This window comes from Arvicola amphibius, chromosome 6 (genome assembly GCF_903992535.2).
Source record: "Arvicola amphibius chromosome 6, mArvAmp1.2, whole genome shotgun sequence".
In the NCBI taxonomy this organism is placed as follows: Eukaryota; Metazoa; Chordata; class Mammalia; order Rodentia; family Cricetidae; genus Arvicola; species Arvicola amphibius.
In genome coordinates this window covers 124,418,334-124,433,117 of record NC_052052.2, presented here as the reverse complement: position 1 = coordinate 124,433,117, position 14,784 = coordinate 124,418,334, and the positions used below count along the sequence as shown (strand labels likewise).

Sequence of the window (14,784 nt, the reverse complement as noted above, 5' to 3'; positions counted from 1 at the left end):
TTCCTAATCACTCAGGGGCTCAAACAGGTGGGGAAACAGAATACTACAACACCTCTTGTTCTGGACAAGAGTAGCTGGCTTTTCTTAGTTTTGTTTTTGTTTTATTTTGGTTTGTAGAGACAGTGTCTTTGAAGCCCAGGTGGCTTCATACTCCAAAGTCTCCTGCCTCAGTGTCCAGAGCGCTGGGCCTACAGACCTGCGCCACCACACCATGCTGATCACACTGTTGGTAGAGAACAAACACTCCCAGACTGCCAAAGACTTTAAACGGTTTTTCAGAGTTCTGCAAACCTCGCTCTGACCATTCTTTCCAGTTTCCTTGTTGCTTTTCATGGGCAAACTTTCAGCAGCCTGCAGTCTAAGGTTTCCCACCGGCAAGGGTCTCTAGAGCTTTGTATCGTGACGGCCATCGCTGGGAAAGTTTGCCCAACGCTCTCCTTCATCCACGGTGTGGGAATCCTGTATTCCCAGCTTCTGTACAGCTCTTCAGGACAATGCGGGAATCACCAACCTTTTCCTTTCCCCAGAGCTGTGCATTTGCTGACTGATGAGGGAGCTTACAGAGGATCATGTGGATTCTCTTCTTTTTCCTGTTTAGGATTCTGGCTCTTCAGGAGAACTTCCTTCTCCAGTTTAAAATGGATGTAAGTGGTGAGATTTCTCTGGATGGGTTTCTGTTACCTTTGTTTCTTTATGCATCTGGAAAGAAGGAAAGAGAGGGAAGGTAAATTAGTTTTGTTTTCTTGTCACTAAGGTAAAGAAAAATCTGGCAAGAAAGGGAAGGGAGGGAAGATGTATATTGTTCACAGCTGGAGAGATGCAGTCCATCATGGCCATCATGGCGGGGGTGGGCGGCGGTGATCATGGTGGCAAGAGCAGCTCATAGCTATGGAAACGGAAGCTTGCTTATATCTAGGTAGATCAGGAAGCACAGGACCCAGCAGGAAGTAGGACTGTGCTATAAAACCTAGACTTGCTACTTGGTGACTCACATTCTCCAGCAAGACCCAATCTCCTAACAGTTCTACAGTCTTCCCAAACAGTGCCACCATCTGGCAACAAACTACCAGTGCATGAGCCCGTGGGGGACATTTTTTTTAATTCAAATTATAACAAAAGACATCTATTTGTCTTTTAATTGTTTTAGAGACTGGCAAGGCTCAAGGTGGAATGAAGGAACTTAAGGGTTGTTGATTCGAAGTTGAGAAGGGTTGCCCATCACCAGTGGCTATGTATTGCTGAACTGACATAATTTTTTTTCCACACCCAGGCATCTTCTACTGAAGAAAGGAAGAGGGACTTTGAGAAAATCTTTGCCCATTATGATGTTGTAAGTGCTCTTTTTGCTTTGACGCCATCTTCAGGTAGAAAGCTCACTTTGTTTCTGTGTAGAAATACCCTACTGACAAGGTCTAAATTCAGACAGTGAATGGCAGTCCCCTGTGTGTGTTGTTAGGTCAAGGTGCCCTGAATATCTCTATATAACGTCAGATGACGAAAGAATGGGCAAATCTGATTTATAGTTGGACAGAGAGGAACTCATAATGTTTTTTTCGGCTTGTGAAACTATGATAAAGATTCTCCTTGTAAGATCAGACATCCATTTATTGTGTGTGCCTAAAGAAATGAAGAAACAGAAAAAATCCTTCCCATCCAAAGCATCCATACAAGGTCAGTCCTGCCCAGTGTAAAATAGTTTCTCTTGTGGAGTAATTGTACAGCCAGTCTTCAAGTGATGTACAAGCTGGTTCTGTGTGTCAGCTTGACACAGGCTGGAGTCATCAGGGAGGAAGGAGCCTGAGTTGAGGAAATGTGGCCCTTGAGAGCCAGCTGTAAGTCATTCTCTCAATTAGTGATCAGTGAGGAGAGCCCTGCCCATTGCGGGTGGTGCTGCCCCTGAGCTGATGGTCCTGGGTTCTATCAGAAAGCAGGCTGAACAAGCCGGGGAAGCAAGCCAGTAAGCAGCACTGGCCATGCCTCTGCATCAGCTCCTGCCTCCAGGTTCCAGCCCTGCTTAAGTTCCTGCCCTGACTTCCTCCAAGGATGGGCTGTGATCTGGAAGTATAAACCACATAATCCCTCTCCTCGCCAACTTGTTCTTTGTTCATAGGGTTTTGTGGATACAGTAGAAACTCTGACGAAGGTGGGCATAACCATTCTAGAATACTAAATGGCACAGGTGAATTTCTGGAAACCAAGGTGGGATAGTGTGAGAAAGAGGGAAAATGAGCAAAAAGGTGGGAAAGGGTCTAAATACTTTTTCCGTGAAATTAATGTCCCAGAACACCTGGGTTGCGTTCTGAGCAGACGCACACCACCTGGGGAAGGCAGCACTTAGGTTCTTGCGGTGTGTCTGTTGCCCAGCTTTTCACCTGGACTTCCTCGGTTATGTGACCTTGGATAGTTACCTCGTCTTCTTTATTCTCTCTGACCCCTCCCCATTTTTTTTCCTGAGACAGGGTTTCTTGTGTAGGCCTGGCTGTCCTGGAACTCTGTAGACCAGGCTGACCTCCAACTCAGAGTCTGTCTCCTGAGTGCTGGGTTTAAAGGCATGTGCCCGCTTTCCCCCTGCCTCTCCCTCCTTATCTGCAAAGCTAGGGAGATCAGGATAGGAGTGGATCTGCTGGAGCTGTGAGAGCCAAGTGAGCTACACTTGGAAAGCTTTTACTGAAGAGTTCGGTGTGCAGCATGGTCTGCTAGTGAATCCAGTAAAGGAAGCAGATTCAAATAACATGTTAAAGGGTGGGAGTAAGGAAAACATGGGAAGAAAGATGGGATTCAGGGGTGCTGGGTCATGCCTCAGGATGCTGAGGTGAAGGATGTGTTGTGAGTTTAAGACTAGGGTGGATTACAGAGTGAGACTGTGTCTCAAGAATGAAAATGTAGGGAGGCACTAGAGGAGTAGCTCAGGGGTTAACAGCAATAGCTGCTTTTCTGGATGACCCGGGTTCAATTCCCAGCAACCACATGATAGCTCACAACTGTCTGCAACCTTAGTTCTAAGGGATCTGACACCTTCTTCCAGCCACCAAGGGCAAAGGCGTGCATAGGATGCACAGAGATCCAGGAAGACACCGATACACATAAACTAAAACCAAACAACTCTTTAAAGACACTGTGAGGCAGAAGGCATTATATAACAGGTTCTTTAGGAAGAGATGGACATGTTTGAATGTCTATGCTTCATTTTACTTTCATGTTTACATAGATTACAGAATGAGTAGGAAAAATGTCTTATATACAGGAGAAACAGTTTCATATACGGATTCAATTACAGCCTCCCTCTGTTTAAAGCCTACTCTTGCAGCAATGACCAGATGACTTCTCAGGTATAAAGCAAGCATTTTAAATGTCCAACCTGTCTTCTCAGGATGATTGCTGTACCATTAACACTTCCCGGAACAGAAGCCGTGTGAGGGAAGTAGATGTCAATAAGTTCCGCTTCAGTGCTCTTTGCTGAGGGGCTCAGAACCACGTTTCCTTGTCTGGGGGCAGGAAGCTGTGGATGAGGGATTCTTTAGTTCACTCAGGGCACTCATAACCCGCGAGAATAAAAAGCAGAGAACCCCGTTCCTAAATTGGTTCGTAGTTACAAATGAACACCGATTGATCAATTTGTCAAATTTATTCTTTAGCTTTTTGAACTAAGAAAATGGTATGTGAGTGATTTGAGCTTTTTATCCTTCAGAGCAAAACTGGGGCCCTGGAAGGCCCTGAAGTGGATGGATTTGTCAAAGACATGATGGAGCTGGTCCAGGTGAGTTCATGAGGCCAGAAGGGCTACTCCCATCGTGCACTGGGGTTGACATTGTGACAAATCACACTGTTTATTTCTGGGGACTGAGTGAGGCTGAAGATTAATGCTAAGGAGAAAGATCTGGAAACATTTCCTGTCTCAGAACCACTGAGATTCCGGGAGACACAGCACGTCTCTTTCACAGTTTAAGATCTAATGAGTTACAGTAACACATAGCCAAGGCAGAAGTGTCTTTTAACCACCATTTTAAAGTCATTAACTCTTCCCAAACAGCCCTGTGTTGCTGTGCATTTTAAGGTTTTATTTTTCAGTTGCCTGGAGTCTTTTCTCCCCTCTGTTACCTCTCAGACTTCATTATTACAATAACTACAGTTTTAAATTTAATTTCACATAGCACTTTTTTCATCATGGGGTGTTTCAAACATCTAGCCTAAGAAGGACACATGCTGTTATGACATTGCTGAATCTCAGGCTGAGGCCATTTAGGTTATATTGTATTACATGGCTGTTTTTTGGTAGGGTCGACAATGTTTCTAAAATGGCAATCTCCTTCTTTTGAACTTCATTCTCTATACTTGTTTATAATCCCCTACATAGACAACTCCAGCCTCTCTTTCTCCAGGGAGCAGTTAGACAGTGGATTTAGTAGTCTATGTACTTAGGGATTACTTTGAAGTACATTATTGTATGCACGATGATTGCATACTAGCTGTCCCAGACAGCAACAAATTAGAGCAACAGTTATTGATCACTTTTCAAGTCTCAGAATTATTGCAAATATGATTAAAGCTAAGGAACCTTGCAACAGAAAAAGGACCAGTTATCCTGTTTTTTTTTTGCACAGATCTCCAGGAAGTTGGCATTATGTGACTGAGCAGACACAGGCACAGTTCTTTCTGATGTTCAGTCAGGATCACTGGCACATCACCTGTGGCTCCCTACTGGTCATTCTCATCCTAGTGATCTGTCCTCCCCTTGCCCTGTGACTCTCTCTGTCTTCCTTTTGCTCTGTGGCTCTTACCGTCCTCCCTTGCCCTGTGACTCTTGCTGTCATCCGCTGCCCTGTGACTCTCACTGTCCTCCCTTTGCCCTGTGACTCTTGCTGTCCTCCCCTGCCCTGTGACTCTCGCTGTCCTCCCCTTGCCCTGTGACTCTCTCTGTCCTCCCTTAGCTCTGTGGCTCTCACCGTCCTCCCTTGCCCTGTGACTCTCGCTGTCCTCCCTTGTCCTGTGACTCTCGCTGTCCTCCCTTGTCCTGTGACTCTCGCTGTCCTCCCTTGCCTTGTGGCTCTTGCTGTCCTCCGTTGCCCTGTTTGCATGGTATTTCCTTTTGATTTGATGGTTAAAGGACAATCCCAAATTCCCACTGCCCCTTTAACAGCTTGGGTAATAGAAATGAAGACATCATCTCTGGGATATTAAAGTTTCATGGCAGATGGGTTGGCTTAACTGGAGTTTTAGTTTGCTCTGATAGATAGAATGGGAGAGCAAGCTGACTGGTTTCCTTTGTGTCACGGGTCCTGATAGAGAGGAGGCCTGGGGCTGCCATAACCAGACAGACACTTGAACACTTGCTCTGCTATTCCTCCCATGAACCCCACATGGGGCTGAGCATCACATGTGAGGGCCAGCTAGAGCTGTACTAAAATCCTCTCCTGTGTAGGCCTTGGAAAGCATTCTCCAGTCCCTCAGGGTCTGACCTCCCTCTCACCCGCCACTTGCCATCTCTTCTCTTCCTTTCTTCTCCGCTTGGGAAATTTTCTGTCCAACATATTAAAACTCTATTCCAAATTAGTTACTTGTAAGTTTTCTGTCTGTGGATAAGTTTCTCAAGCCTGACTTGTCACCCACAAGCCCAGTGAGACTTGCCTCCCAAAGTTAGGTGGTAACTGGGGATGCTGTCGATACCTCTCATGGTCCCTGGAGACAATATGACTTCCCAAAGACACTGTCTTTGTTACCACTGCAGAACAAATAAGCTGCCATCATTAGAGTGCATTTCTGATCTGGAAAATTACCACTCTAGAGGAGGGAGTTTCCCAAAAGGAATCTTTAAATCATGAATGCCACATCATAGAGTATAATCCTGTCTGAAATGCTAATATGCCAAAGTCACACAAGAAAGCCTTGAAGACAGGATAGCTGTGTCCAAGGGCAACTGACTCACCATAGTTTTAAAGTCTTTGATTTCTTTTCTTATGGGGGACCTCTGAGTAGGAGCCTCAGTGTCTCCTCAGGGTTCAGAAGAAGACTCACAGCAAATGCAGAACTTAGACCTGAGGGCAGAATGAATTTTCCACTACATACTTTTCAGCATCAGTTTCTTTATTCTTCTCCCACTGTTCTTCTTATTCTGTAAAGTTTTCACTTTATAAACACAACCCAAACAAAGACAATTCTCTGAGCTTGGAAGTTCCTATATCCTTAAAGGTCCCAAATGTGATCTGTATGAAAGAATCCTTTCCTGACTGCATGTCCTGCCAAATGGAAGATGGTTACAGGGAGGTGGCTTCTAATGTGTCTCAGGGAACAGAATGGAGATATGTGGGAACCAAGGTTGACTGCATGGCTAAATTTCCCACTGGAGGTCCCACAGTGTGTGTGTGTGTGTGTGTGTGTGTGTGTGTGTGTGTGTGTGTGTGTAATGACCCAATATACCAATACATGGAAAAGAATTGTGCCCAATAGTCCATACTCTGCTGGGTCTTGCACCAAGGGAGAGCGCTTATTGCTTCCCAAGAGAGCTACTGTAAGAATCAGCTGATAAACAAAAGGTGGTGGGTCCAGTGCCCTGCAAACTGGGTTTATCTCCATCAGAACACATTCATACTGGTGGGTCGGCCTTTGCTCTATCAGCTGAAATCTCACTGCATGATTCCTGCAGACCACAGCATTTTCTGATTTTAAATTATCTCTGCATATAAAAACATTGAAGCGATGGAGAGATAGCTCAGCAGTTAAGACCACTCTTTGCTCTTGCAGAGGACTACAATATGGTTCCCAGCATTCACATTGGGTGGCGCACAACCACCCAACAACCTGTAACTCCAGTTCCAGGGAATCTGATATCTTCTTTTGTTCTCCTTGGGCACTGTGCACACGCACACACACACACACACACACACACACACACACACACACACACACACACACAGACACCCTTAAAAGTTTTTTTAAATTATCAAAAATAAAAAAAAAAACAGAATTTAAGAGGCCAAGGAGAATACAAGCTAAGTCTTCCAATTCTAGACTGACTACCTAGTCTCGTGTTCCAAGCTTAGGTTCACCACTGGCTGGCAAGGTGATCATGGGTATCATTTTCTACAAACCTTTTTCCTCTCCTGCTTCTCTTTTGTCTTGCTTGCCACAATGGAGCTTGAAGGCTAGACCTCCCATATGCTAGGCAAGCACTTTGCCACTGAGCTAAAGTCCAAGCCTGTTTTCATTTCTACTTTGAAACCGAGTCTCACTAAGTTGGCTAGGCTGACCTTGAGCTCCATGTATAGTCCAAGCCTCTGGTTTACATAACTCATACAGGGCCTGTTGCCAGGATAACTAGCACAGAGACTTGGGTATGCTGTCTGATGGGCCAGTCACTGGCTCCCTTCTTTCAGGGGAGTTGGAATGCAGAAGGCATGGGATATAATGAAAGCCTGAAGATGACATTGAGGGACAGGGTAACTCACAAATCCACAGACAAGAGGGAAAAATACAAGCTATAAGCATGAATGGGGGTCAGGAAGTCAGTCTTGAAATACTCCATTTCCCAAGGCTTACGAGCAACAAATCAGTAGTTCTCAGCCTGGGCCTATTCAGTAGTTCTCAGCCTGGGCCTATTCTCAGGTGGTCCTTTGAGTTATATGAGAGAAAAGGTCTACTTTTAAAACAAATGCTTACAGTATGATATTGGGCTGCTTGCTGAGTCAGTATCTGAATAAAGACACATGCATGATAGCGGGCAGTTTAGATGGTCTCTCTGGGCTGTAATTAAGTATGAAATTGTATAAACTTACAATGTTTGTTCTGAAAAATTGAGATTGTTTGTAGAGCCCCTAGGCCAAGAATCTAAGCACTCCTGTGTTATTGACTTGCTATTAAGACAGTCTTAACCGACAGAGGCCCCGAGGCATCTATGTTTTGTCTTCAGTGAGCCATATATTTTTAAGGAGTAACATTAAATTCTCCTAACTCATAGTGCTATATCCAGAATTAAAAACATAACTTACATGGTACAGTGGACTGTTTCTTACAGCCTCCCTTCTTACTTCCCACTACTCAAATTCCCCAAATACTTCTCACTTACTTCAAAGAAATAATTATTCTGAAATAAAATATACTGTTCTTCAATTAAGAATAAAAGGGTTATAATAATTTGAATGAGGTAAAGACACTGGTAAATAACTCATGATTAGGTGTAAATGTCTACCATTCCAATCTTCTCTAAGCATAAGGATTTGATTTAAGGGTGCTGGAGTGGGTACCGGTTATTGGAGAACAGTTATAGCAGTGAGTTATTAAAGATGTTGAGGACTATATAGAAGACCTTTAAAATAAGGTCCAGCTTTACAAGCCTTTGCTCAGGGTTCAAAAGAGATGCTACAATAAGCGGAGGAACTAAAGTCCAAGGGCTGTAGAAAAGTCTTCTCATGGTACATTCTTTCTACTCTTGGGCTTTTTATGGTTCTCTCTTTCTTCTTCTGCCTCTAATATAATTCTTCTGACCTAATTATCTACATTTTTGTAGCTCGAAGCGCGTCGCAAGGCGAAGAGAAAGGGAAAGCAAGGAGAGGGAGGTCGGGAGGGGGAGGAGGCGGGGAGGGAGGGACGGGGAAGGGGGGAAGGCAGGAAGAGGAGGCCGGAGGGGAGGGGGAGGAGGAGGACGAGGAGGGGAGGCAGGGAGGTGAGAGGAGGAGGAAGAAGGAGGAACGAAGCCTACGCCAGAAGCCTAATCCTCCTCCTTTTCCTCCTCCTCCTCCTCCTCCTCCTCCTCCTCCTTCTCTTTCTTCTCCTTCTCTTTCTCCTTCTCCTTCTTCATTTTCCTATATTCTTATTCTTTTACATTTCTGCTAATTTCTGCCAGCTTCTCCCTCACGGTACTACTTCTTTTGTCTTGTCTCTCAAAATCTCTCTTGCCTCATGGGTTTAAAGCAAAAGGAGTTACAAGAATAGCTCTCACTGGTCAGAAACACATTCCTAGGCTAAGTGATAAGGGCAGAGCAATTGCCGTGGCAACATAAGAATCCAAGGCTGTAGAAGCGAGACTGTGACCAGAGGGCGGGGTGCAGTGAGATAAGCTTTGAGATATAGGTCTTTAGTTAAAAGTATAGAAGGAGCTGCGGGCAGGCCTGCTTTTCATCCCGCCGGGCTTCCACACGGCTAGCTTTACACCCAAAATAACAACATACGAATTGTATTCTTTTAAACACTGCCTGGCCCATTAGTTTCAGTCTCTTACTGGCTAACTCTCACATCTTGCTTAACCCATTTCTAATAATCTGTTTAGCACCATGAAGTGGTGGCTCACCTGGAAAGATTCAGCATGTCTGACCTGGTGGCTGGCTCCATGGCATCTGTCTCACTGCCTTCTTCCTCCCAGCCTTCTGTTCTGTCTTCCCTGCCTACCTATGTTCTAACCTATCAGGCCAAGCAGTTTTCTTTATTAATTAACCAATAAAAGCAACAGCTAGATAGAAGACCCACCTACACCATTTCCCCTTTTTCTGTTTAAACAAAAAAGAAAGGCTTTCACTATAACATAGTAAAATTAAATATAACAAAACAGTTATCAAGCAAGAATTACAGCTACAATATTTATATCTACATTATCTTTTATCATAACTAAGGAAAACTATAACTATCTATTTATTCTTCAACTCCATCAAAGACTCCAGAAGGACACCATATTACCTAGGTGAACAAGAAGTAAGCAACTTCCAAAACTCTAGAAATGACTGAGACATCTCGCTACCTGGACAGTCACCCAAAGTTCCTCTGTACTGTTGGGCCATCCATCTTCAGCCTACAGACCCATAGTATTCAGCAGACTTTTCCACGAAGCAGGAAATTCCAAAGACAGTTCAGTCACTTTCTTCTGTGTCCTGCAGAATGTCTCGCAGACTCTTTCATGAGTCATGAACCCCAAAAGAATCATCTCACCTTTAGGCAAGTTCAGCAGTCCTCTCTCTGCGGGTTCTTTGTGTCCAGTTTATGCGACAGTCCAGGCAAGAGCAGTTTCTTGCCCAAATGGCTAACCAACTCCATAAGGAGCCTCTTCAATGCCAATCTTCCTCTTGAAATAGATTGGTGTTTCCAGGAGCAGATGTGTCTCATTGTCATAAAAAGCCCTGTGGTACACACATTAATCCCAACATAAAAGACTGGCAAGCAAAGAATAGGCGTGCTTTACGGTTAATGTGAGGTTAGCTTGGGATGGAAGCTTCCTATCTGCTGGCAGAGTGAATCCAGGACTCTCCTGTTCTCTATCTCCCTGAGAACTAAGCCTCAACAGCTTCAGACATGCCATAATTCTTGTACTTGGGCATCTGTGAATGTCTCCATAGAGGTCTCTTTGTTGGACACCAATACTGACCAACTGTCTGCCAAGGAAGATAATTGCAGGAGGGCAGACTTTTAACTTTATACAACAAAGACCTGGTTGAGAAAGTAAGGGTATTGATTGTAGTTTTTTTCTTGTTCATATCACACATTGCTGTGAGAGTCATCCAGTATATCAATGCATAGGGAAAATTGTTCCCGGTAGGGAATTTATACTAAGGACATTGACTATTGATAAAGCAAATACACCCACCACCCTGCCTGTGGACCTCCTCCATTGGAATGTGTGATCCCGGTGGGTGAGCTTCGTGATTTGTCAGCTAAGTAAGCGTAATCCTATGGACCGTAGAAGACTAGACAGACATCTCCACTTTGCATCTGTACAACAGACGGGTTCTTCACAGGGCTTCTTGTGCTGCTTGCTGTAAAGACTTCTACGCTATGTTTCCTTGAGTTGCACACACACCTGCCTAGTACTGAGACCCAGGAAACTATACTTTTTTGAGCCCAGTGAAAGGAACATCCTGACAACGCATTTCATCCTGCCCTTGTGGCCTGATCATTAGGGATGCTTCTGACAGAGGTGTGGGCGGTCCCTAGTACCCCCAACCCTAGCCCAGTCTGGTGCTCCCTTAGTTTCTGCTACTCTTTTCTCTCCTTCTCCCTTTAAAGCCACAGTCAGGACAGATGCAGTGGCAGCCATTCTCCATGCTGGATTGTTGGTTAGCCCCTCTGGCTATGTCTCTCTAGTTTGAGCATGGAAGGTTTTGTCCCCTACTGAAGATCTTTTATAGGTTTCTTTGGAGGTAAAGAAAGCTTGAGGTGGGGTTTGGGGTGGGGTGTGGGTGGTATTTGTCAGGGGCTCAGAAGTCTCTGGAAGGAAGCTGCCCTTTTACTCCTCACTCAGGTAATCAAGAAGAATGGACATTAGATTCACTGATTTTCTTCTCTTTTGATATCAGTTTGGCAGTTTAGATTCATCCCCCTTCCCCAGCTTTCTCTAGAGCCGTGTGAGGCCATACAACCAGAGCTCTGTCCGCTAGGAGACCTGGCATAAAAACACCAGCTCTCTCCCCTGGGAAGGAGACTGAGTTCTCTGGGGCCTCTTTCCTAGTCTGGCCAATGGCTGTCACTATTCCCTCCTGAGACGGATGAGATGAAGTGTGTGACAGGTTGTGTAGCTTGGAAGCTTCGATGCTTCCCTGGGGTGAAGGTATTCCTGTCCCTCTTTAGTCTGGAAGCACTCCCGGAATAAATCCTCAGTTGCTACTTCAATACATAACATGGAGGAACTGAATTTTCCTTGCATATGAAGTTCTTTAAACTAAAGGCACCAAACATCCCATAGATAATAATAAAACATGTCTCCTCTCATTGGCATAAATGACAAGGACTCCTGCCACAGTTCTCTGCTTTGGGACAAAATGTCTTCAATCCAGTAGCTTATAAGGCATGCTTTTCCACAGCAACTGTGGGAATCGATGTGGAGCTAAGACACCAAAAATGTTTATTTACCATGCCTGAAGGTGCAGGCTAAGAAATCAAGCCACTGCCTGCAGACATTAGAGAGCCCGGAGGGGATGAAGAGGCAGTAGCTGTCCCTGGCTCCTTATGGCCCATCATCTGCTCCACCGCCAAGTTTTCAGTCTAGAGGGCTCAGGGGGGACTGTGGAGTCTGGTACTGCCGCTGGCCTTCCAAGTGACTTTGTCCTCTCCTCCTCAGCCCAGCATCAGCGGCGTGGATCTGGATAAGTTCCGGGAGATTCTGCTTCGCCATTGTGATGTCAACAAGGATGGAAAGATCCAGAAGTCTGAGCTGGCACTGTGTCTCGGGCTGAAAATAAACCCTTGATCCCTGACTGCTCTGCTCTCTGCTTATGTGTCGGGCTCTTGTGAGAAGTGTGTGCTTGGCTCACACTTAGACCTAGTCAGCAAACCTTTTCACTGATGCTGCGGTACTCTTGGGCAGGGAGGGGGGACCCTATGGTGTTGTTTCCAGAGGCAGCCATGATTCAGTCCCATAGCAAGCCCCCATGCAGCCTTTTCTGTCTTCCCTCCTTGACCTGTCTTCTCCTCAGTTTACCTGCTGATTGTCTCTGTTCAACCTTCCCCTTCACCTGGTGGGTAGGCCCAACCAACCACCTCCTGTTTGTCCTTGAGCTTTCTGCTCAGTTGGACACCTGTGCTTTGCTGTTGCTTCTACAAATATGTCTTCACGTGGAAAGAAATCTGTAGTCAAGAATAAAGATGTGTTTGAGTCATAAGCTTTGTAATGTCCTGGTGGTTTGGTGGGAGCCTTAGCCGGGGCTGAGGGCCATCATCCTCAATCAGCTTTTAGCTGCAGGGAGCTAGCAGCTGCCCCAAATCAATATTTTTTAATTGGATGGGAAGAGCAGAGTGTTGTGGACCAATGGAACCAAATCGAAGACCTGGATATCAATCCATATGCCTACAGACATTTTTGACAGAGAAGCAAAAAATATAGAATGGAAAGAAGAAAGCATATTTAACTTGCTTATTTACATTTTCACAGACACTTGACTGGCCTGAAGCTACAGTTCCCTGAGGTTACTTTTTTGTAGCTTGGCTGTCAGGTCAGGCTAGGTTCCTACTGAAGCTGGGTAGGGTGGCTCTGTACAAGCCATGCTCCCTCTGCTGTATGGCTGTCCTGCCTGGGTACTTGGGATCAGGTGGCCAGTCCCTGGCAGGAGGGGACTCATCTTAAAGAGGTACTTGTGCAAGTGGAGCCCTAGTGGAGCTATGGATCCCAGAGAATGAAACTTTCCATTGGGGTCCAAGTGGCAGAAAGAAAAGCCTGGTCCTAGCTTGAGGAGGGGCTGGCTCCTGAGAGTCGACGCGCTGCTGATAACTTACCATAGGCAGATTTCCTTCTGCTCATCATCTTTGTCAATTTCTGTTTCCTAATGAATTTTAAGAAGTGGTAGTTTATGAATGGAAGAGCCTCTTATAACACTGGGCAAAGGTAGATTGGGCCAAATAAATGAATTCAGTATTATAAAAGCTCTTGGCTATTTCTAGCCTAAAGAAACACATGCAAGGAAGCAAAACAAACCAAAAACAAGGTAAATGGGAAGAAAAATATCTGATCTTAGAATTAGGAGCCCTGGTTTAATTTTGAGCCCATTCTACACCAGTTCTATAATAATGGTACATCTCATTCACGTATACTCATGCAAATCTTTTAAAGGGCAATTTCTTCATTTTTTTTAAAACAGTGGTTCAGTTGATGAAGCATCTGCTGCACAAGCACAGGGCCCTGAGTTTAGATCTCCAGCATCATAAAAGCCAGCATAAGAGGCCCCTCCTATAATCCCCATGCTGGGGAGGTAGCAACAGGGGCATCTGTAGTGGTTGCTGGCCAGCCAACCTAGCTTAGTGGGTGAGCTCCAGGTAGCATGAGAAACCCTGATCAAAAACTAAGGTGGAGGGGATAGAGGAAGAAACCGGACACTGACCTCTGGCCTCCATGTGCACATGCACCCAAAAGTGCACATACACAGAAACAGTAAAGCACAGTGGTTAGCAGGAAGATTGCATTCTCTGCCAGGCTGATGTGTGAGCGTTTCATAAATATCACACTCTACACAAACATCAGGTAAGACAGTGGCAGTAACAAGGAGAGTGGCTGTGATCTACTACCATCCTGTGCTTTTGCTCCATCCCTGCTTCAAAAACCCTTGGGTCTTCTCCCCTGCAGTATAGTAGTTCCTCACTGGGCTGAACATCAAACGTTCTTCTTAGCTATGAGGCATTACTTTATGTTTGTGGTCATCTCAGAGTTCATTCTTGTGTTTAAATCATTTATCTTTGAGGTATATTTTTTTTCGAGACAGTGTTTCTCTGTAGCTAGAACTATCTCTTGTAGACTAGGCTGCCCTTGAACTCACAGAGATCTGCCTGCTTCTGCCTCCTGAGTGCTGGGATTAAAGGCATGTGCCACCACCCAGCGAGGCACATTTCTTATTCCCATACTTAAAAGGGTAGCAAATCTTTCCACCTTCTCCTTAAGACCTGAATTTTACACTAGAAATCTGGGATAGAGGATATACATGCATCCAAGCAGGTCAAAGAAAGACTAGAGGAAAAGGAAACTCCAATATTATCAACACAGTCATCATCACATCATTGTCATTATAAAAGTTGTCATCATCATCATCATCATCATCATCATCATCATCTTAGAATTTACTTCACTTCTCTTTTAGGCTAGTTCTTATTCCCAAATTAGAAAGAGTAGTAAGTTTTTTAGATTCCCCATGACACCTGCATTTAAAGGAACCCAGGGACAGCTGGGACATGCCCTTGTGTAGAAACGGCAGGAAAAGGCTGTCCATCTTGCTGAAGGACTGCATCTCAGCAAAGGAAGGGTTGTGTTGAAGGTGCCGTCGTTATTTCTGTTCTAGACACTAGAACATCTGGGATGAAGACAGTAAGCTGATGTCTAAGGTCTCC

The 14,784-nt window shown here is 44.9% G+C and overlaps 1 protein-coding gene across 1 annotated transcript in view; it reads left to right on the top strand.

The window, feature by feature from the left end:
* Positions 1 to 12,163, top strand: part of Scgn (secretagogin, EF-hand calcium binding protein) — a 40,324-nt gene extending 28,161 nt beyond the window's left edge. Inside the window, exons 8-11 of the mRNA XM_038335557.1 lie at positions 599 to 644; positions 1,271 to 1,330; positions 3,689 to 3,757; positions 12,035 to 12,163. Coding sequence (XP_038191485.1) covers positions 599 to 644; positions 1,271 to 1,330; positions 3,689 to 3,757; positions 12,035 to 12,163 — 304 coding nt within the window. The remainder of the gene's footprint in view (positions 1 to 598; positions 645 to 1,270; positions 1,331 to 3,688; positions 3,758 to 12,034) is intronic.
* Positions 12,164 to 14,784: the final 2,621 nt, after the last annotated feature.